General features: G+C 46.6%; 1 protein-coding gene across 3 annotated transcripts in view; it reads left to right on the forward strand.

Moving 5' to 3' along the window:
• The window catches only part of GPSM1 (G protein signaling modulator 1), a 1,136,422-nt gene that overhangs the window by 215,413 nt on the left and 896,480 nt on the right, over positions 1-24,529 (forward strand). Inside the window, exon 1 of one of the 3 annotated variants that reach the window (XM_069609566.1) lies at positions 14,567-14,737. The exons of the other annotated variants lie outside the window; for them this stretch is intronic. Within the exon in view, the coding sequence (XP_069465667.1) occupies positions 14,574-14,737 (164 nt within the window). The 5' untranslated portion in view covers positions 14,567-14,573. Of the gene's footprint in view, positions 1-14,566; positions 14,738-24,529 lie in introns of those variants that run through there. 3 annotated transcript variants of the gene reach the window in all.

Here is a 24,529-nt window from a genome sequence, read left to right on the forward strand (position 1 = left end):
CCCAACTTGGCCCAGAATCTGCCACAAACTTCTTTAATATGCTCACAATTGTCCGATTATATCTCTCTACTGCCCCAGAAGAAGCTGGTCTATAAGCAATATGCAGCTTTCTCTTGACCCCCAGTATCTCCCACATCTTTGTCATTACTTCACTGGTGAAGTGGCTACCTCTGTCTGACTCAATCCTTTGAGGTAGACCAAAACGGGAAAAGATGTGGTTAATCATCAAGGCAGCTGCAGTTTCTGCCTTGCAATTTGGGGCTGGGAGACATTCCACCCACTTGGTAAACAAGCATGTGACGGTCAACATGTACTTATTCCCCCTGGCAGAGCGAATCACAGGGCCTACAAAGTCGATTTGTAAATCTGACCATGGCAGTGTCATCCCCCGCTTTTGTAAAGGCGCCCGGTGTGTGAGGGATGTCGGCTGAAATTGTGCACACACAAGACAACCCTTCAAATACTGGTCGAGGTCCTGCCCCATGTGTGGCCAGTATGCAACCTCTCTTAAGATTTCCAATGTTGTGTGAAACCCCCTATGACCGGCGGTGGCCGCATCATGGGCGTGACTTAACATCAGGCTTCGGAATGAGGTAGGAACCACCCACTGATCGTGGCCAGCTTTGGATTTCCTTACCAACAAACCGTCTTGGATCCGGAACATTTTTGGACATTTCATCAACACTCTTAGGTCCTCTTTCCCAATGTAATCGGTATCCGTCAGGGGAAAGTTCTCAGGGTCCTCAAGGTGCTGGTAAAATTTACCAATTATTGGATCCCCCTTCTGAGCAGTAATCAAATCAGCATCAGGGGTCTCCTTACTCCATTGTGCAATTGAAAGGTCGTTGTGAGCATTTGTCTGGGACCTAGTGATAGCAGTGACCTGGATTTCCCCCAACAGGGACTCAATCTCAATTAGATCCCCTTGGATGGCCCCAGTTTTGGCCAGCTGATCAGCTAAGTCATTTCCAGTTTTGTCTGGTCCCTCTACTTTGGAATGACCCTTGATCTTTTTCCAGTAGATGGTCATCCCATTCGATGTGACCAGATCATCAATGTTTTGGATCAATTTCCCATGTTTCAAGGGTTTGTTGTTAGCACATAACATGCCTCTGGTTTTCCAATTAACCAGGTGCTCCACAAACCCGTTCCGTACATAATCCGAATCTGTGATTATGACCAGTTCGTGGAGTTGATGCTGGACAGCAGTGAGGATGGCCTGATGCACAGCCATCAATTCTGCCACCTGACTACTTCGGGGACCAATTTTGTATCCAGCGGAGGGTTCTGGGGACTCATTCACCCATGCATTCCCTACGCCAGCCACCAGTTCTTTCTCCCCGTCGTTGTCAACATGGTAAGAGCATCCATCCACATAGACAGTGGGCATTCCCTCACACTTGTCTTCTTCAAAGACTTTGTGTGGGGAATTAAGGTATGCCTCCATGTTGTCCTTGATTTTCAGACTTTCGTCCTCGAGACAGTTTTCTCTGGCACAATCATGCAAGTCAGCCAGACCTTGCGCGAGGGGACTCTTCTTGTTTTGGCCATATCTGACCTCCACAGGAAAGCCTTGCATTGACAGAATCCAGGAAGTAATTCGGGAATTACTCACATTTCCGGCCCGGATTCTGTCACTTTGGAGATATTGCAGAGGCTGGTGTGGAGTCTCCACTATGATGTGTTCCCCCTGGATAAACGGGCGGTAATTCTTCAATGCCCACACCGTTGCCAGGAGTGCCTTCTCACAATCGTTGAATTTTTCCTCCACAGAGGATAAAGTTTTGCTCGCATAGGAGATTACTTTATTGACCTTGTCATGCTTTTGATATAATACTGCCGTCAAGCACGTATTAGAGAACCCCGTCTCCAGGAAGAACTCCTTGTTTCTGACAGGGTAAGCTAGGCAGGGCGCTTGTGAGAGGCTTCTTTTGAGTTGTTTTACTGCCTCGGCTTGTTCTGGACCCCATTCCCACTTGACCCCCCCCTTCAGGAGATGAATCAGGGGTCTGGTGATCTCTGCGTAGCCCTCAATGAACTTTCTGCTGTAATTAGTCAGTCCAAGGAGGCTCCTTAGTTCCCGCAGAGTTGTGGGGTCTTTCAGTTTCTGAAGTGCTTCCACTTTCTTTTCCTGGGGACAGAGACCCTGAGGAGTAATCTCATGCCCCAAGAAATTAACACGGGTTCTACACCACTGTGCTTTCTGAAAGGAAAGTTTTGCTCCGGCAGCCCTCAACTGTGTCAGAACATAACGGATCTCCGCTATGTGTTCCTCCACAGATGAACTTTTGATGAGGACATCATCTACATAAGCCAAGTTACCCCTTGCACCCAAGTCAGGCATGGCCTTGTGTAGAAAAATGTTGAATTCATTGCCGGAGTTGAGGTATCCGAAGGGAGTCCGGGTCCAGGTGTACTGCTGGCCCCCAAAGGTAAAAGCCAGCTTGTATTGGTCCTCCCTACTGACAGGCACAGTCCAGTATCCATTGGTCAGGTCTATTGCAGTGAATACCTGTGACCCCTGGATCTGGGCCAGCCCTTGGTCAATGTAGGGCAGAGGCCATCGGGAAGTATGGACCCGTTTGTTGAGCTCCCTAAGGTCGGCGCAGAGTCTCCACTGGCCGTTTGGCTTCAATATCCCCAGCACCGGATTATTGAAGGTGCTGTGGACTGGACGGATTATTCCCCGGGACTCAAGGTTCTTAATTATTTCAGTAAGGGACTCCATTGATGCGAGAGGCAAGCGATATTGCTTCACAAACACAGGAGTCATGCCAGGGTCCGTGGGGATTGTTGTTGTGTGGATGTCAGTGCGACCACAGTCATATGAGTCTACCGCAAAGAGATCTTGGAAATCCAAGAAAACTTGTTTCAACTTTTGCTTTTGTTCCAGAGTCACACAGGCATCAGCTAGGTTGACTCTCTCTTCCACCATCTGCCTGAAGCCTGGAAAGACTTCTGGTTTGGCTATCTCCGCGGCCTCCTCCAGCTGGGTGGAGCAGTCCCTGGTCAGAGTGCTGATTTGGACCGGAGGCTTCAGGTGGGAAAGGCAGCCCTCATGGACTTGGAAAATCACCTCATCCCTCCTGAAGTCACAAGTCACATCTTCCTTACCATAGGGGCAGGAAGTGTACACCAGGAAGTTCCCCCCATGCCGGGTAAAAATCCTGTCTGGTGTTGTATCGTCCTCACTGTCACTGTCAAAACAGTCCTTAGGGATTGGTCCTAACAGTTCATTTAATAAGTCGATGGAAAAATGTCGGTCATCAACCGCCATTCCAATAATGGTGCCTGCGGCTAGAGTAATACTCTTTAAGTCGCTGTTATCCACCTCTATTAGAATGGTGTCATGTTCTATGTTGACTAATGGAGTTGGGTTTACCCCCAACCCTTGCTGTTGGAGAGAAGCATTTAGATGTATGTAAGCATCAGGGTTTTTCAACTCTTGTCCCCTTTTAACTTTCACTTCCAGGGAGAATTGTCGGGTCCTTTCTGGGATGGTGACTTCCTCTTTAACCTGAATTTCAACTGCATAAGGTAGCAATTGAGCTGACCTAAATGCTTTTTCTGGATCATCAAAGCCCATGGGATTATCCGCTAATCGGGACCAAGCTTTGAAGTTTATTAGGTCCAAACTAATGGCAAAGCGATTGAGAATGTCACTGCCTAAGTAAAAGGCGGCAGGGACGTCTCGCACGACCCAACAATTTTGGACTATGCTCTTGTTGCCAATGGAGATTTTGAGCATACACCTGCTTGGCAGGAGATGTTTGGAATTAGGTGCTTCCAGGTCCATTTCCCATTTGTCTATCAGTTTGAATGTGGGAATGGCTGGATCTTTTGGGAGTTGGCGGAACATGGCTTCGCTGATGAAGCTCTTACCGTTGTTCACACACACTCGAGCGAGAACAGAGTCCTTCCCATCATTTAACTGAACAGGGATGAACAACTGCTCTCCAATTTGCTGAATATCAGCCAGGCTCTGAGCTGATTTCACATCTTTCTGGACTATAGGAGTGGGAGTTTCAGATTGTGGATTGGTATAGAATTTCAGAGTGTTTCCTTCCAGCGTGGAATACCACCTTAAACTGGAAGGAAGGTTGATTTTCAGAAATAGAGAGGACCCCCCATCACTAGTCTGTTGTCCTACTGCTATTACTGTCACGTCTGGAATCTGGTTGTTCTGGAAGTGAAATTCTACTTGGTCAGATTTTTGTTCAACCATGTGGCATGTGCCGTTTAAACTAACATGGTTGACACTCTGTTTTAATTTTATTGGTCGGCTAGTCTGGGTCCAGAGGACCTTGTTTACACAATCTATTAGGGGTGACAACCTTCTCAGGAGGTCATTCCCTAGTAAACAAGGGGTGCCCTCCGGGGTCACAACTATGACCGGGTGTTTCAACTTATGTCGCCCAATTTTAATGTCCAAGTCTGCAGTCCCCTCAACGGGAATCTCCTTCCCGTCAAAGTTCTGGAGTTGTCCAGGAAGTGAGGTGAGAGGAATTTGGTAATTCTCTCCCCTTCCTGCATTCAGTTCATCAAAGGCCCTTCTGGACAGAAGGGTAGCTTGAGATCCAGTGTCCACCAGTGCCGAGATTGTACCCTGCCCCTGTACTTGTACCGGGGCATAATATCTTCCCTCCTTCTCCTCAAGGGGGCACAGATAATGTACATTTTTGGACAACTGGTGGGCTAACTTTCTGGTTTTGGACATCGCGAGAGAAGAATTTTGGGCAGAATTCTGTGGAGAGCCTTGGGAATCTGAAAGAAAAAGTTGGCAACTGGAGATCAGAGCCATTGTGGGTTCCCCTGGTTCCGGTTCTGGGCCGCCCCCCCCTTTTTGGAGGCAGTCACCAGGATGGGGTTGAACCAGGGGGTTTTCTTGCTGTTTGTTCTGGGATGAGATAGTGGGCGGCGGTAGCTCAGTCTCCACATCTCCCCAGTCTGGATTTGCATCCCTAGGGACCCATTTTTCTTTGGGAGGAGTTCCCCCCTCTCTGAAGGAGAAGATCCTTTTCCCAGGATCCTCTGAGGATCCCTCTCCCTCAAATTGGAAGATCTGTACCTCCTCCTCAAACTGAGTCTGTTTGGGTCTTTTGTTTCTCCTACCCCCCCTCTGCTCCTTAGGAGGCAGACATTCAGGGGCAAGAGATTTTGTTTCCGGTTCCTGGGTTTCCAGGGGCTGTTTACAAGTGAGGAAGGAAGCTTCCTCCAAGGCTTTACACCCCCCTTCCCTTTGTGCCTCCTCCCTGGGAACCGGTGAGTTATCGGGGTGCTGCCCCCGTCATTGTTCTGGAGCACCAGGTCCAGAGTTGGGTGCGTTCTGCGCCGGCACGCCCATCTGAGGGTTCTGCTGAGCCCTCAGTATGTGACCCAGGTCCCGCGCCATGTTTTGAACCTGGCGCTCTAACTGGGAAACCCGCTCAGGCTGATACGGGGCCCTGTTTTCTCCCCTGGGCTGATCCCGGGAAGGGTAGCTGTCCCTCCTCTGGTGATACCCCGGGTTGGGAAGATTTGGGTACCCCTCCACCCTTGGCCTCCCCTCTCCCGGATTCAGTGGTCTGGGCTCAGGGAATTGGGGAAAGAAGGATGGATGGTTTTGGGGCTGAAAGTCGGGAGGATATCTGGGGAAAAAGTTCTGCCCAGGGTTTGGTAAATTTCTGCCCTCCGGTGGGAAGATTGGAGGGAAGTTCCCTGGGTTAGGTGCTTGGCTGGATCCCCCCCCTTGGGCTGGAGGAGTCCACACATAACCCAGGATGGGTCTGTTACCTTTGTAGCGAGGACTTACATAGTCAGGAGAGCGAGGGACCCCATTTGTGGGGCTGCCTCCCTGGCTCCCTGTCTGTGACTGGCCCGAGGACCTTCTGGGCCTAGCATTATTAGGTGCAGGTAGGTTTTTAGGCCCCCCCATCTCCAGATCCAAAACGGGGGTGACCTTTACCTCTGCCACCTTGACAGCAGCAGGGGTGCTGTTGGCTTTGGGGTTTTTCTGGGCATTGCTTTTATTTTCTATGGGCTTCTGCACCTCGTAGATCCGGGTAGCCTGTTCAATGACCCAGTCTAAAGATCTTTTATCATGAAAATCTCTCACGAGCTGGGTCATTATATATTTGGGCAAGGCATGGAAAAATGTATTGACAAACTCTCTACTATCTGTGCGCACCCTTCTGGTGGTTTGCGCAAAAGCACGCTTTAACTCCTGCACAAATTCTCGTGGGGCCTGATCCTCCCCACATTGCAAATTGTAGGCCGCCTTGCGAGCCTCTTGAGGATTTCTGTGAACAGAAAAATGTTTCAGGATGGCCGCCTTATATGTGGACCATCTTAAATGATTTTGGTCCTCCAGCCCCGCAAAGAAACTGGAGTATTCCGGGGAGAATGTCCACTTTACATATTGAATACAGCTTTGCCTGTCCTTCAAATGGAAAGTCTCCATCATTTGTTCAAACAACTCTAAGTGCTCCCAAACAGAATACTTAGCGTTCTTATGGTAAGGCGTGATGACGCTCCTGATCGCCTTAATCTGCTTTAAGGGGTCCTTAAGCAAGGCCCTTTTTGCCTTATTGGCCTTTTTGGTTCGGGTAACCCTTGTCCATTCTTCCTCGGACTCAGAGGCACTGCTCCCAGAGGTTCCCGTCTGTTCTTCCAGGTTTTCCCGGATTCTGCGAGCCTGGGAATGGCTGGCAGAATGTGGGGACCTGGTCTCCTGTGTCCTGCGCAGTTCAGAGGAGTCTTCAGATTCCTCCTTGCTGCCAGGATTTGATGGGTACCCCCTCCACTGACCTAACTGGGCAGAGGTTTTCAGGATGCCCTTAATGGGCCTACTCTCCTGGGGTTCCCCATTGAACTGTACTGTACTTGGGTGCCCATACCCGGATGCCCACCCCTCCATTCCTGAGTGGTACTGGCCTATGAGCCCCATACTCTTAGCTGGATAGTGATCTGCCATCCCTGCGGCCCTGTGCTCATGTGCGCCAGGGGACATGGGGGTGGTAGAGTCCAGGGACTGGGGAAAATGAAGGCCCCTGGTGTTAGGGCTCCTGCGGTTATGGTCAGGAATCTCTCTTTCCCAGCGGACCTCATCTCTATCCGCCCCTGCTCCCTGTTGCAATGCAAGAGCCTGCATTTGTGCTTTCAGTTCCTCTGTTAAGGCCTTACTCGACTCTATCAGTTTCTCCTGCATCGCTACCTGTTGCTGGAGCCTATCATTGTGTTGACAGAGGGCCTCATTCTCCCTCTGTGCTTCCTGGTTGGTCCTGGAGAACTGGGCCAGTCTTTGCTGCAGGAGGTTTACCTCCTGGGCAATGTCCCTATTGGCCTGCTCCTTTCTTGCTAGAGCATCTTCCACCCTTCTGGTGTGCTCTACCAAGTTCTGGTTTTCTTTTTGGAGATCACCCAGCCCCTGGTGGGCCAGGTGATTTTCTTCCATTTTTCTTTTTAAATGGCAGACTTCCTGGCCTAAGGCGTCTCTTTCCTGACTAAGAGCCTGCATTTGTGCCGCCAGGTCGTCCCTTTGCCTTTTTGAAGGCACCAGCTTTCTGGCGCTCCTGATCAAACTCTGCCTGGGTATCCAGGTCTTTCAGAATCAGTTTATTGCTCTCCTCCTTCACTCTATCTAGGTGGCCTTGCAGGGTGACTACCTGCTCAGCACATGCCCTATTGAAGTCTAGCTGTTGCTCCAGCTTTTTCTGGCTTTGCAGTAGGGAGCCAAACCTTCTTGGTGTTCCTTCTGCAAGGCCAGAAATCTGGTATCCTGTTCTGACTTTTCCTTTTGCAGCACATCCATATCCTCCTTTATTTTAATGATGTACTGTCTGGTCTCATTTTCTGACTCCTGGCTTCTGTGCAGCCTTTGCTCAGAAGAGTCCAGATCAGATTGGGCCTTCTCTAACGCCATCTGTTGCCTTTTTGCCAGATCATGGCCTTCAGCACATTTATTCTGTATGGCTCCCATGTATAAATATAAATATGCCGCTATCCTAACAATCTTGTCGTGCTCATCTTTGGCCTTAGGAGCCATATATAGTTCACTCAGGGCCACGTGTAATGGACCCTGATCTCTATATATATCTGACCCTGTTTCAGTGACCTGTTGCGTGATGGCCTGCAACCAGACTGTTTGGTCCTGGTGAGTCCATTCACCTCTCACGAATAGTTTGTGTAAGAAGTGCTCTCTGGCTATTTTCATATCTACCAAGGTCGTCATTCTAGAGATTGGTCTCTGTCCTGACTTACAGAAGTTAGTATTTTAGTTTTGCAGAACAGAACTTTTCTTGGAGTGTCCCTTTTGAGGAATGCTTCACAGCGTAATGCAGCGTGGTGATCCGACCGGATGTATGTATCCCGTCAGTTAGCACACTGTATTAAGCTGCACAATGGTAAATCTAACCCAACGTCTCGGCTCGAGCCCCCAATTTGTAAGAGGATTCAATTCAACACTACAGCTAAGTCAACGCCTAGTCTATAATACTGAATGAAAACCCTTATTGATATATCTTTAGGTCCAGTTCATGCGTTCTGGATGACTACCCTTATATAACACCCCTCTCTTGGAATCCCCCTGACCCCACTGAGCCAAGAAGTAGTTCTGTTTTGCAAGTTAAAAGGTTTATTTGATAATTTAAAATATATATATCACACTTTATAATAAATTAATACTTGAATAGCACACTTAATCTGATATGATAAAGATCAACAACGGAGAATCTGGCACTAGCACACTTCTATAATCACTAATGAGTTGACATGAAATGGATAAGGTAGCACACTGGTAATTAGGAACAAAAGTATACTGTGGTAGAGGATGCTTTATGTAAGCTCAGGTGGATGCAATATTCAATGAATGCAGTACAGAAAATACTCAATATGATTTCAACCAAACAATGTAATCACTTTTCTCTGGCTATTCACTCCCCCCCTCTTTATGCAATGCAAGGGAATGGGAGGAAAGCACACAGTTCTCAGAAATGCAATCAATGTAATCAGTTCAATCCAGCAAGCTTAGACAACAGAAAACAGATAGGAGTTTTGAAAACACAGGCCCAAATGCTTTTATATGTGTTAGCAATGGATGAGAAATATGCTGGAAATGCTGTTAATTCCCTTTCAGAGGTTCAGGGTGAGTGGTATCTAGTTAATATTAGTCCAGGCTCACACTAGCAATGAGGCAGGGATAGTTAACAGGTTAAACGAATTTCTGGCAAATGGAAGGCAAGCAGCAGCAGTTTTTACATGTGAAGAAATTTGCAAATCGCGGTAAAATTCGCGAATGCGTGTTCCGCGATTGCGGTAAAACTATAAGGGGTAGGAATGCGGTTCTTGGTGCGATTCAAAGCTACGATTCTAAGCTATCAGAGGAAAGTTACTGCAAGTCTCTAGCCCAAACGGTCGCGGAGATATGAGCGATTTAATAAAGGTCGTTTTTGGGTTTGCAAATTTCAAAAGCTCAAAATGACAAGTGCAGCTTGCAACTAGAAAATGACAAGTGACAGCTAGGAGGCAGTTCTACTTAGGTTAAATAGATTGAATTATATTATTTTAACTAGGAGATTGGTTCTGCACAGTTTTCTAGGTACTCACACTATATTCTTGGATTAAATGGGCCTCATCACGGATCTGGTCAGGGTTTTAGACTGGACTCTGGTCTGGTCTGGCCTCTGCACTTCACAGTGATCTGGGTCAGCTCTCTCTGCTGGTCTGGGTCTCTCTGGGTACAGCACTGCTTTCTCTCTGGTCTGGTCTCTTAGTTCTGGATAGATTGAAGTCTCTAGTTTGGCTTTCTGGAGGTTGATGGAGGTAAGTATGGATTTTTCCGGCAGAGCGTCCCGCTGCAGATGGATTTGGAAGGTCCCTCTCTGTCCTGTCTGTCTGCTTTTATGTGTTTAGAATGTGGGTGTGTTCTAGCATCACTGACCCTACCTCTCTCTCAGCTTCTAATTGGTCAAACTTTCATTCGTCCCCTGATTGGCGAACTAAGTTGTGTCAGAGTGATGTCAGCCATTTATGATCTCTTGAAGAACCTCCCTTATCATCTGTGCACCCAAATCTATATATGATCAAAATACATACTTCAGAGTTACACAGTTGCTTGAAATTACATATACATGGTGTGGCTGAATTTAGCCATGTCTCTGTCCAAATCTGCTGTTTCTAGGAGCTTGCATTCACAAATGGCAACTTCTAGCACTTTTTCATGTGCTGAACAACATTGGATCTTCATTAAATTTTATACAACTGTTCCTCACATATCTACCCACATACCAATGCATTTTCGTTTGTCTAGCTGAAACAGGGAGTCTGTAATATTAATAAACAATGGGGTTTTGCCCCAGAACATCACACAAATTCGAGTTTAGTCTTGAATTAAAGGTACATTTTTTTAAATTAAAGCTCTCAAAGTTATACATTTCTGTCATTTGATTACAAAGAGTTATCAGTGTTTTTGTAAAATATATATTTTACTTTCAATTCAGTCCTCAGAGTGTTGAAGTCCGCCTCCAAGACTTGGGTGGGTCAGTCCTCTGGGCAGGCAGGGCTTTGTTGACATTAAACAGTCAAAATCAACATATTCCTTTCAGAGGAAAGGGTCCTTTGTGTGGTCTCTGGGAAGCTCCCAGCCAGTCTGCCTTCTATCAATCAAGAGGTCATGTGAGATTCTAACTCCTGGTGTGAAGCTCTTGAGGTGAGAGGGTTTCCCAGGCTTCAGGCCTCTGGGAACAGCATGTGGCTAATTTTTAATTAAAATGCAGCCTTTGAAGTCAGCTAAGTCAAATCCCTTTGTCAGCTACTGCACTCAGTTCTCCTGTCAGAGTTTAGACCGCCAGCGCCCCCTTGAGGATTTTGTTGGTACTGCATGCAATTTTGGGATTTTCTTGGATTAATGCATTCTAAACAGGAATGGTTCTTACATGGTAGTAAATCCTTGCTTAACATTGTTTTGATGGGGCTCCTTACAGTAAAATGGTTATGTGGAACCCCACAAAAGGGTTGAATCTTTAAAGTGGTCCAATGAGTCACGATTTCAGCAACTTTTTGACATCAGTAACAGTGGATTTTGTTAACAAAGACCTTTCTTTACACTGGTGGGTGGCAAGTTAGGTAACCATTTTGGTGTGCGCACAACTGCGCAGCTCTCCTGGATTCTGGGATGAAATGATGGGCGGCGACAGCGCATCCCCATCTTTACGCACTCCAATGATTTATTTTTGTTCTGGGGTAAAATGATGGGCAGCGACAGCTTAATCCCCATATTTACCCCGTCTAATGATTCCACATGGGTCAAAACCCTCCACATATTTGAGCGAATAGTTGAGTTGTGCGAGCAATGCTGCTCCCTTCTCGCCATCTAATGAAGATGCCTGATCACAAAGATCAGGAGTGGTCACTCCAGCTTCTCAGGAGTGGACAGCGGGGTGCCTGCACACGTTCACTTGGGAAAGCCTAGTAAGACCAGCCTTTTCAGTAAGAAGCCTTAAGGATAATGCCCCCATTAGTCTGTTTAATCGTCCTGGTGGATAGCTCATGGTTCACCCCCCTTCTGCAGACGTGGGGGAAGGATGTACTGGGCAAGTTCACATTCCCCTTTATATAAGGCACAACAAGCCCCTTTTCAAACGTTCTCACACAGTCAGGGGATGATCCAAATATATTAATATGTAAAGGAGATCATTACACCATATAACATTTTTCTGATCTTGTGCTTCGTTCCGTTAAACGCGAGATCAGATAATCGAAGCACAGTGTGTTTTACATTTGTACGGCAGACACGGCTATTCCGGAGCATTTTTCGTTACTCGTGTCACAGGTTTTTAGCCTTGGATACTTTAATACAGTGATTTTGATCCATTTCTAAGAGGAACAGGATATATAATGACACGGCACACAGTGGAAAAGGAGGATTGAAGTTGACCTACAGCTACTAGGGAGCTATTGAGTAACTAAGACTCGACTTGTTGGAGTCAATGGCCAAATTGTGGTGTAGTTACACCAGCGCTACTGGTACCAATTGAAGAGGAAGCGTGTGAGAACCCATAATTGTGACCTTGGATTGCATGGTGGAAACCTTGAAATTGAAATATGCCCCTGAAGAAAGTTCATGCATCTGAGCAACTAAGAACTGAAACATGTCGGGAGTTGTTTGTACCTGAGTCATTACACTCAGGTTTTGGAAAATTGTTAAATCCATTTACTGTCTGTTTTTGTAATTCTTTTTATCGTTGTATGTGGATATATGGCTGTGTAATTTGTGATTTGTATTGTTTTTTATAACCATGCTGTGTGAGGTTGGGTTTGACTCATACCAAACACTTTTATAAGTGTTTTTATGCTTGTGAATTAATGATTAAAAACTAAAAAAACTTTTTTATAACAGAAACAACAAGTACCGTGTCTATTTTTTCAGGACTGAAGGTACCAGTATTGTGGGGTATACACCAACACATATGCATAAAATCAGAAAAATGTTATATGGTGTAATGATCTCCTTTACATATTAATACAAGTTCACATCCCACCACAGGGCAGACACCGCCCTTCAACCCTCTGAGGTCAATACACTGGGTAATCATAGCGCCTATTATGACAGCAGTTCGAAGTCGGGGGGAGTCTAGGGTGAAAGACCTATATAACAAGCCACATTATGAATAGGCTAACACCTAATGTGGTTTGCGAGCCTTCAGGACAGCATAGGTGCCTTTTTAAGCAGGTTTTATACAACCGAGGTAGGTTGTCCCGTAATAAGAATGACACATTTTATATGGTCTCGAGAGGATAGCTCAGGTGCAACACGCTCGCCTTAGAAGCAAGACGACGCAGAGCAACACAGGTTTGATCCCCGGGTCTGCGCTTAGAAACCTCTGGGTATTAAGCGTGTTATAAATAACCAATCATATCATATCGTGCACATAGAGCGCCTACAAAGCTTTTTACAATCCATGGAAAAAACTGCGAAAAATGTAAAGTAAACGGAAGATAGAAATGAGTCAATTTCTGGGAGCTTTTGTGAACAGCCATTCCTAGCAATTGAATTAAAAAAGACGATGGTGACTGCAATTGTTTATAGAAAGTATAGAATTGAGTTATAGGTTTCAAGCACATATAAATAAGCACCAGTTCAGAAGAATGGCACCAGGCCTTCCTCTAACCACGCCATATGGCAGTCTTGAGAAACCCATCCGCCTTACCATTGTGCTGATATCACTCATTTGCGGGATCAGGAGGGATTACGTTTGCCTCAGCGGCATCAAGGGCAGCGAGTCCGCCCACGACTGCACCTGTCGGGGGTGTGTGTGTGTGTGTGTGTAGGAACCAGCAGGCACTGCTCCCCCGGCACCACAGAACGACAGAAGAAGCCGCCAGCACAAAGGACGCCCCCAGAATGGACACATCAAAGATGGCACCGTGCTTCTTCTCCCCAGAGCGCTTTCCCGAGGGCAGGAAAGTCTCCTGACGCCAGAGAGCGCTACAAAAGGACATGAAAGAATTCTGCTCAGCCTTTGATGTTTTTTTTCTCCAATTATTAATATATTTTTTGTGAGCAAGTTCATTTTGGGATATATATAGAGGCGGCATGCATACCAACAAAGAGACCTCGATGTGCTGGAACATCTGGCGCTCACATGGATATTTTTAGAAGAAAATATTTGTGGAACGATCCAAGTTTCATCTTCCGCGCATAATAATCCCAGTCAGTGTTCGTCCATTGGCAGTGGACAAGGAGATAACATAAAAAACGGCAGAAGTCCTTCAGATCTTCGCACGCAAGAACCACTTGCCCATTTCGTGGATAGAGCCTGCTTAAAGGATCTATTTTCCAGTGTTGAGCTTCATCAGGACCCCAGTGGAAACATGGGTGTTGCCGCACGAAACACATTTGCTCGCAACGTGCTCTTGGGCCAACAGTGTTGAGTTTTTGAAGGCCGACCACACCGGAGGGTGCTGCCAGTGGGGTTCATACAACTAGCTCTGATGGGATAAACCCACCTTTATTGTAGAACCCCCCCCTACAGAATCTGAAAGAGACCACATCGATGCACTGAAGAAGCGGCGCGTCATTTCTAGAGCACTGAGGGGGGAAATAATTAGGCACAAGGCTTCCAGCATCAGCCTGTAAACAGGATGCTGGCCCCTCGCCAGCTACAAAGCATGATAGGGAAAGTGGAACTTCAGTTTTCAATGTGCGTGCTCGTGCCAGCTGCACATCTCCATGTGTTTTCACCAATGAGATATGTGTGATTTTCGTATCTGAAACACATTTTCTGTTTGAACAATTGGAGTTGGCATCACTACTCGACCAAAGCACTATAGCAAAACCGATCTGTTGGCATGCCGTCCCCTTTTATTCGGGAGTCAAAAAAAACAATTTGTTTTGGATGGAGGCAAAATGAAATCTTATTGGAGCAGTGTCGCCGGATGCCAAGCGGGCGCATGAGTGCCAGGTGCCCCGTTCCGTGGTGCAAGTTCTCTCCTCTACAGCTGGAGCTGGCGGAATTAATTCTGCTTTGTGGCAGGCCAAGCAGCAGCTGAGCGCAGCCTTCTCCGGCGGCTTCCACGTGGAGTGTGACTGGGGCACCATGCCAGCTGTGCACCTGGAGAGCCTGTCTTCCAGCCTGAGCCTGGCAGAGAAGGCCGTGTGCCGGATCGTCCACTGCGGGCCCAGGCCGCGGGTGCTCCTGCTGCCGCTCGCCCTGGAACTGTGGCCGTATGTGCGGAAGACGCAGAGCCTGCAGAAAAAGAGGCACGTATCACGTATGCCACGCACGCGCCGCGATGACGTGTGTGTGTGATCTGTGTGCATTGCCAAAGAGTGGAGCTAACAAGTAGCTTTTACTTGCTTCTGTGTAGATTCTGTACTGGGTCATTTTCTGCCCTTTTCCCCTCCCCCCTGCACTTGCGCATTCTCAATGTCACTGGGCCTAGTAAGAGCATTGTTTTTGTTCTCCCTTGTTCCCCTCCCTTGCCTTATCGCGCTCTGAAACACTTGTATACGAGCGCAATACAAATAAAATATCAATATCAATTTGGTGCAGTCCCTGCTTGCCCAGGATCCTCTAAAAAATTAGATTGAAATTGCTTTCAAAGGCAGACTTGATGTAGCTGTTTCCTGCAGGAAAGCCGAAGTGGCCGGGTAGGGGGAGCATCCCCCCCCCGCTCCTGTTACCCCACGGTGACAAGTGCCCCCCAGCCTCCCATTGGCACCCTATTATACCTCCCTCCTGGTACCAAAAGCTATCTCCACCGCTGGATAAGTGGTTCATTAGTCAGAGCTGGTGCAAGCACGAGGCTGCTGGTCAGCAGGGGGCACCAAGGAGCAGGTCTTGCCCTCTGCCTTCATGAATTTGTAAAGCGATGTAAGCCAATCTGACTTAAAGAAGCTGCAAGATTTCGTCCTGTAATTAGGGACCGCCGTGCTGCAAATGAGTGCTCCCATTTCTAAGGACCTGATCACGACTTTGGCGGTAACGCCGGCAGTATTACCACTGGCGGTATTAGCCCTACCGCCGAACTCCCCGGCGCTAATAGCGCCGGATCACGAGTTCGGTGGTAATGTAATTCCCCATTCCCCATTGAACCCATTCGGGAATGCCCCATTCCCCATAGGGCTCAATGGGGAAAATTTGCGCTCTTACCTCCGGCGGATTTCCCGCCAGCGGTAATAGCGCAAATTTCCGGCGGATTTCCCCCCAGCTCAGAGCTGGGGCGAAATCCGCCGAAGTCCTGATTTGGCGGACCCTTAAATCCGGTGGTAATAGCGCTACCGCCGGATTTAAGGGTTACCGCCAAAGTCGTGATCAGGCCCTAAGTCTTTAACATGGCAGTGGGAGCTGGGCCATTGCCTTGTACAGCATTATTTTGTGCAGCAAAGCACATGTTCCTGCTCATGTACAAGCACAGAGGCCTAGCAGCAATAAATGTTGATAAAACATTGTGTTCAGGACCAGGGGACTCAGACCAGGTAAGTCAAGAGTCATGGTGGAACCGTCCTGGAACTTCTGGAAGCAGAGCATGGGTCAGGTGACGTACATCTCACAGGTAGGAGCAGGAGAGAGATGGGGCGGGGCTAGGGCCCTCATGCAAGTTCAGCAAGAAAGAGTTAAAGGGCCTTGTGACATAATCTCACAATTGGTCAACGTGTGCTGTGCTTGCAGCACATTTACTCTGAGACATTTTCCTTAGCTTGAATAACCTGATCTAGGGCCTCATTACAGGTCCTGGGGTAACCCTGCCGGTGCTACCGGTGGGTTGCTGCCACACCCATAAATATTTACAGGCGCCTGACTTCCCGGTGCCACTGGGAGATTACAACCCCGGCGGCCGGAAAGTCAGGCGCCGGTAAATTGTAAGTCCCCATTCCCATAGAGTCCCATAAGACTTGCGGTACCGTAATTAGCGCCTTCCCCATTCCCATTATGCCCTATGGGGCAAAAATGGGAATGGGGAAGGGCAATGGAGGAAGGAGGAATTACTGCCTTCCCAACCTTGGAATAGGGCGGTAATTCCCCTTTCCACCAAGGCGGTACTGGTAAATTACCAGCATGAACCCTGGCGCTAATAGCGCCATGGTTTACCGCCTACCGTGTAATGAGGCCCTTTGTATCTGGGTGAATTCACAGCTACAAGCATTAGCTAGAATTTCTTGAGTGTTGACAAAGAACAGATGCCCAATTAATTTGATATTTTCTGGGCTAGCTTTCAAAGTAATACTGAAACGTACTGGTCAAGCCTTTCAGTCTTTGCCAGCCGGGTCAGACTGGGGCATAGAATTGTCTCGGGCACCCATGAAAAAGGGTCCCACAGTTCAAAATGCCAATTCATTCCGTCTATGATAGACTGTTTGAGTAGTACCCAAGGGGAAGGTTTTTGATAAACAATGTGATGCAAATTGTACGTTTTAAAGAATATTCAATAAACCTGGTCAAAACTACTAGCCGTATGGTGAAGTAACATGGACCAAAAAAGTGGCCCACTTTGACAAAAAAAACTGGCCCACGCTAACATTTTGTGTTTTTGGTTCGGCATGGGCCTACTGCCCAATAGGCCAGTCCGAGCCTATTTACCAGTATATTTATATCCAGTGCAGAATATAAATACAACATAAGCATGCTGGCTGAGAATATATGCATGTTGAGGGTAAATGCATAACATTCAACCTTTCAAAGTTGTATGCAGTCTTCTGTTGTTAAACTGATCGAACATTTAAAATTCGAGAAAGTATTAAACACATTGAGAAATTTGGAATGTTAGGCTAGCAATTTGTTGATGGAAAAAGGTCTGACCCTCCAAATTTGATGTAATTTAAAATGAGGGCCAGAGCAACTAATAAACCACTAGGGGCGATATTGAGCATAGAGGACGCTGATGTCGCTTTGCCTACAGTGTATTTGTCGCACCTGAGGGCCATATATGCTCCAGCCAAGCTGCATTGCCCACATGCTGACCCCTCCCTGCACAGCCTGAAATTGACTAGCGGGCATGCTCGGCAGACTTGAGAGTCAAGCATTTCTGCAATGGGCAATGATCATGTGTTTGTGTGTGTGTTGTGCAAGCCAACAACAGCTGCGCACCACCCCATCTTCTTCACCTGGCCCATCCACCCTCACACAAGTACGCCTGGTTATGAGCTATTGACGAGAAAGAGTGCAGAAAGCAGGATAGTTTGCACAGTGCACCTCGTGTACTTGCCCCAGTCCCCAGCCAGCACATGGTAACTGGTACGAACTGCTGATTGGGGTAGAGTTGATCTAGAACCCATGCTGTGCGTGTTTTTTTCAAAGTGAATCTTGCATTGCTAATGTCTATGCTCTGTAAGTTGTCTGTGGAAGGAGCTTGCCTGGCCCTGGAAATGTTGCACCTGTACTAGTTTGAGGGAAATGTGCACTGGCCTGGCACATCCTGTACCTTTACCATGGTGTGAGGGAAGCTCACACATATCCTGTTGTGCCATAAATATACCAATTTAAGTGATGTGCACACAGGCCCATGCAAAACAGTTTCTGTGGCAATGCTGTACTTGGGCATATTTGTGAAGGAAAACTTACACTGACCCCGGCATGCTGTGCCACTGCTTGCATGCGCAGAACTTGCACTGACCCTGTCCATGCTGTGCCTGTTTGTGAGGGAAGCTTGCAGTGACCCTGTAGATATTGTATCTGTTTGCGAGGGACTATTGCCTGGCCCTACCCATGATGATCATGTACCCATTGTTTAGGGACACATGTATTAGACTTAGCCATGCTGTACGTATACCTGCATGTGTGGGAAGCATGCATTTGCATGTCTCCTTTATACCTGTACTTGTTTGTGTGGGTTGGTTCCCTTGACTTTTTTGTGAGGCAACTTCCACTTGACCATGCTGAGCCGTTTGTGAGGCATCTCACTCATGCCCTGTCCACACGGAACATACACTTGGTTGTTAGGGGAACTTTTAGTGACCCTGCACATGCTCCACCTGTTTGTGGCAAGCGTCCACTGCCCCTGTCTATGAAGCACCTGAGGGATTTTGAGGGAAGCTTGCAATAGTCTGGTCGGTTTTGTCTCCTCTTGAGGGAAGCCAGTGCTGGCCCTGCCTATGTTGTGCCTGTTCTGTCTGTGACGGAAGCCTTTGCTGGTCCTCTGCATATTTGCCCTATTTATGAGGAAACCTTGCACTTTTGGAAAGTTTTCAGACCTGCTGCCTAGACTGTGACTTAGAGGTGCCTTTGGGGGAGTGGGGACAGGCCTTCCTCCCATGGTGTACTTGTCTGTTGTGTGATAGTAGGTTGCAGTGTTGCTGACCATGTTGTACCTGTACAGTGTGTGATGGAAGCTTGTAATGCTGCTCCCTACACGGTTCCCATTCTTTCTGTGAGGGTCACTTGCTCCGATACCCATGTTCTACCTTTCCTGTATGTCAGGGAATTTTCAACTTCTGCTGCATGTGTTGTATTTTCATTTTTGTGAATAAAGTTTGTACCGTGTGTGCAAATGCTGTACCTGTTTAGTGAGTTATGGAAGCGTTGTGGCACACATTGATCAAACGTAATTAATGACTTTACGCAGCAAAATGATTTATACCAGGAGTACCTTTTCTTGGACAATTTGTGAGAAATGGGAGATTTTAAAGAACATTGGGCCAGTAAAATTGGTTAAAACTCCCACCTGCACACCGCACTAAAGTCCCATTAGAGAAAACCTGGTGGAAGCAGAGCTTTCACCACATTCCACTGCATCTCATGGCGGCCTAGCTGGGAGGCAGAGCCAGGGGCCCATTTTCGTATGTGGTCCTAATGGCAACCCATTGGTGGTAATCAGCCTGGTCAAAGAATTTTCACCAAGTGGATTTCCTGAAACATTAACATTATATGGTGCTTTAGGTAGTCTAGAACCTGCTAGGGACTGGCAGGTGCTGGCCCTCTCCTGTTCTCTCCATCTCTGAGTCACAATCGAGCAAAGACTATTTCCGACCATTCATGATACCTGGAAAGAGGATGTGATGGGACTACCATCACCCAGACTCAGCAGTGGGGCTAGCAACGCTACAGACCGGCGCAAACACCCTCTGACTTTACAGTGCCTCGCGCAATGGTTTCTGCCACTCTATTCAGTGAAGGCTTAATGGATGCCCGTGGAGGCAGATCTACAGCAAGCAAAACCAATGGTAGTTTTGCCTCCAAATCGGGGGTGCTTGCAGAGAGCCAGTGGTGTTTGTGAAGAAGTAATAGCCTCCTTCCAAAAGCCTTTAAATAGACACCTAGTGTAAGTAATTCAAGTATCTCACAATGGTCCATAAGTCTGCTCGCGTGTCTGTGTTTGTGAGTGAGAGAGTAGGGGAGTGTGGGAAGTGGATGTCCGCGAGTCATTATTTTCAATTCTACCGATGATACAGATTTTTCGTGATTCTGCATATTTGTATTGCTAATCCATCCTGATCTGGTCACAGCTTCTAATCCATCCTGGACATTATATATTGTGTGTGTAAGAGAGTGATTTAATTTGACCTTGTAAAGAAAAGGTCTAAAACATGACGGAGAAACAGCAGCTGTGAATATGGTGGGCAAGAAAGGCATGCGACGAGGTGAGGTCACACCTGGGATGAAGGGATGGTGTAGTCAGGGCACATGGAGTTGATAGTGCGGGCGGCAACATTGCTTACATTATTACTTTTCACCTGGGGAGTCAAAAAGTCTTGCACCAGCCCTTTCCAGTCACGGTTTCTTTAAGCGTAAACATTCCTAGACCCTTGAGGCCTGATTCAGAGGTCCATGTAAATGGTTTCCTGAAAGCACCTTATTCTGTCATAGAATTAATGTGGCGTACTCGCATCAAAAGCTTGTCTAATGTATTTTCCTGATTTAGGATGCTTTTGCATTAAAAAGAGATAAAATACGGCACCTGTGAGGTGTAGTAGACATTAATGACACAGGTTTTTCCTATATATTCTAGCCTGTTACCCTACGGCAGTGCCACTATTTTGATATAAGCCAAATAAATACAAATACAAAAATGTACTAAAAGCTGGAGGATATTTACGTAAATCAAAAAAGTGTCAGACCGTTTAGAAATCCTCACAGTGACCCTGGTGCGCACGCTGCACCCACAGGAAGAGATTTTAACAGCTTTTGCAGCTCGAAAGCACAGCGGTCCCCCTCCACCTCTTCGACCCACTTCATAACGGTGGTGCTGGAAACTGGATACAGTGGTGCTGGAAACTGGATGGGAGAGTGGCGGCTTTCCACGCTTTTAATCGGAGCTCAGAATCGGGCCCTTTGTTGTGAAGTTGAGCCAAGGCATTGAGTGCTATTGTAGGGCTAGATGATGTCATATGTGTGGCCATATACTTTATTGATAATTAGTGCACTGCAAAATTGAACCTGCGTTCGCCTGGAGCCAGCTATTTTTTTGGGCATGTGACTACGAGGCATGCAATGTGCTCTACCTAAGGGAACCCAACAGGGAACAGTGACTACTCTTTGAGGAGACTTTGGTAGAGGATGGTGCCGTGGAATATTTGAGTACCAGTCCCTTTCCGTAAGGTGGCTCTTTACTTTAGTAGCAGCTTAATGGTGGAATAGCTAATGCACGTTGCCTGAATGATATGATATGCTTCTTCATGTTGAGTTCAGAGTTAAACGTAACCACTAGGGATTATACGCTTGGTTGGGTGGTGATGATGGTGCCATAAAGAAGGTCTTCCTTAGCCAAGTTCCAAGACCGCCCGTAGAGTACATTGGCTGTGCTACAAGCGATGCTGAGGCCGTATTCAATTTGGTAGATATTGTCGTTGAGACTGAAATAACAGACCTGGTACATCGGTACCAACCCCCGAAGACACAATCACTAGCTGGGTCTAGGACAACCATTACGTGAAGACGTTCAATCGGTTCAGGTCTCATTCAGGGGCCCTCCACATCGTACTCAACGTTTGAAGTCCTTACTTCTATTGCACTGTTACTCCCGCCATGGAGGCCGTGCGCCACCAGGTTGGTCTTGCTCTTCACCGCAGACTTGGAGAAATCAAGAAGACCTCTTCCCGAACAATCACCTGGGTGAAGCGAAGGAAAACTGGAACAAGCACAAGATACCACAGCTCTCCACTAGGGGTGAGTGAATATGCTCTCCAAAAATGTTGCCGTCATTTGTGGGTAATTCGCCCTTTTTAATGAATTTCATCCTCACAAAATGCCCAATGCATGCCTGAAATATTCAAAATTTAACAATTTGGCTGCAACTTTATTTGTGAGTGAGACATACATTTTTGTGTTTGCGCATGGCTCAGGTTTTTTATGGAATGTATGACCTGATATTCACCAATTTTGCCTTGTCTACAATCATTTTGCCCACCCTTATCGCATCAGCATAAGAACAAATGTAACGACCGCCTACTATCCTACTCCCCTTTTTCCTTTTGCCCCTTTCACTACATGCACGCCTGCAAGCACCCTTTACCACCTCACTAATCCCAGCAGAGCTGTGGGGAGTTTTTTCAGCATGACTCTAGAACATGTCTAACCCTTAATTCACATGCACTCCTCCTCTCCCAAATCTGTGTCTCTCCCGGTGTGGCAGCACAGGAGGTGATCTGAACAAGTTACCACCAACTAGGCCCCCTTGTGCTATCACCAGGAGCCACCTAGAACTATGCACGAGGCGGGTACTTCCAAACTGCGTTCATTAACAAATATTTCAGGGTTCACAGCTGCCTTTCCTTCTTCTCTCAATAACCTTTCTTCCCCTAGGCCTTCTCTTCCAGAGCCATGCGCTTTATATGACCAATATTGTTTATACATCTTTTCTAATTTCTGTTTTGTGTGCATTGTAGAGGAGCCAACATGCTTATTTACTTGTTTCCCTACATCCGTGTAGCTGTGGATAGTTACTCCCACTTTCGTATCCTTCTGCTGTGAAGACTGGGGAATGGAGACACTGCCTTGCAACCGGCCAAACCGACTACTCTAGAAACCTCTGCATTCTTTAGCCTCCCCATAAGTGCACACGTCAGTCAAATTTACAGATATGACAAATTGGTGGAGTAGTTTGTGTGGCTGTGACATGCTGACTCCCAAACAGGCCCAGGACCTCTCCTTCCAAACCTGTAGGGTGGACTGTGACAGCAAAACTCATTCATATCCACATAACAACAAGAACAGGCAGAGGCTGGGGTTGAGCCAGCCTGCCTAGAGGTCAAACTCTCAAAATGCAGTTCAATTAGAGATGCGGCTAATCAAGGTGTTTGAGTTAAAGGAGTGGCTCCTTGCATTAGGTGTAAGTAGGCGTTCCGTAAGTGGAATCATGTAAATATTAAGGACGAAGTGTATGTATGTGTGAATGCCTGGGCACCAAGTTAGGTTGACCAGATATTCCGGTTTCATAGTTTCATACTTGCCAACATGACCCATTCCAATCTGTAGGTGCTTATTCAGTCCTCTTTGCATTCTGTGACTTGTAGTCTGAGTTTTATAATGGGAAAAGTGGAACTACAAATCCCAGAAAGTAAAGAAAAAAAACAGGGCTGGATAAACACCTACAGATTGGAATGGGTCATGTTGGCAAGTATGGGATTTAGCCAGAACCTTCCAAGAATTAGTCATGCTGTCCCTGTGCCAAACTTTCTAACATCTTACAGATTTGGTGAGAACCACTCTTCTGCAATTGTTGCAGCTTCACTCTCGAGTCATATGCGTGGGATAGTGGAGTTGCTCCAATACTTTCCTCAATAATGCTAGAGGCATAACTGGCTTTCCAATGCTATTCTGTCTCCAAATTGCCTTAGTGGGGGATAAAGAACACCCCTGTTTCTTCCATAACGCCCTTTCTTCTTGTGGTGCTCGTCCTTGTATCTCAATTAGCTGGACAATAGACAACATGTTAAAGCCCTCCTTTACCAACAGGCATTGTCCTGTCTTCTGTTTGATACTTTCAATTTCAAAATGAGTGGTCTCTGAACAATAGGCTGGTTTTTTGGCTTCTAAATCTGCAGCTTAGTTTCAGTGGGAAATTGCATCTTCTCTTTTAATGTGGGATGCACATTTTACAACTGCCAGCGTCAATGGGAGTGTTAGTACTTCAATACATTTATCCAGTAGGGCTGCATGTTGCAATGGAGTGCCGTCTGCACAGAGGAAACCCCTCCTTTTCCAGTGTGACAAATCTGCGTGTACAGTTGACATCACATAGGCGGAGTCAGAGTACACAATCACTTCCTCATGTTCGAATCTCTGAAGCACAGCGATAAGCGCCACTAATTCTGCAGCCTCTGCTGAGTAATGTGAAGGCAATCATGTGCTTGTCACTACTTCAAATTCACCCACTCAGTTCAGCTTTACTACCGCTAATCATCCAGTATGCCTTTCGCCAGTCGTTTGGTCAATTTTCGAATGAACCATCAATAAAGACAACTTACCTCCTTCCAATAACATTTCCTCTAACTTTGGGAATTTCATTATAGTTCTCAATATACATTCTGCAATCATATACATAATCATCCTTGCCTACTGGTTCTGCTATGAACGCTATTGGGTTCACTGTCTTGAATCTAACAATTTTAATTGCATAATTTGATATAATTACCTCGTCTCCTGATGCACTTTGTGTGGTTGATGTACTTTTAGGTTTCTCTAAAATCATAAATAATGCATGCTGTACAAACAGTGTTACTACTCCATTGTTATACTTGAAGCTTTTTCAATCGCGGATGCAGTGGCAGCTAAAGACTGCTCACACGGATTATGTCCTTGCATGACTGGTTCTAGAATCCCACTATAATAAGCCAATGGTTTATGCCTGTGTCCTAATGTCGTTTTCTGTGTAAGGACTGCTGTCATGACTTCTGCATTTGAATGGGAAAATGGATAAAACTCCTCTTGATAATGTCGAATTCCCAACAAAGGCGGTGTACTGTCTTTTCAATTCTTTAAATCCTTCAGTCATCTCATCTGTCCACATTAGTTTACTCTTGCCCACCTGTGCTTCTTTAAGTCCTTTTAAAACTGGTTGAATGTAAGTACTGGAATCAAAAACCCAGACCCTACAATAATTACATAGGCCCAGAAAC

The sequence above is a fragment of the Ambystoma mexicanum genome, chromosome 8, assembly GCF_040938575.1.
Source record: "Ambystoma mexicanum isolate Mex_15411 chromosome 8, UKY_AmexF1_1, whole genome shotgun sequence".
NCBI lineage: Eukaryota > Metazoa > Chordata > Amphibia > Caudata > Ambystomatidae > Ambystoma > Ambystoma mexicanum.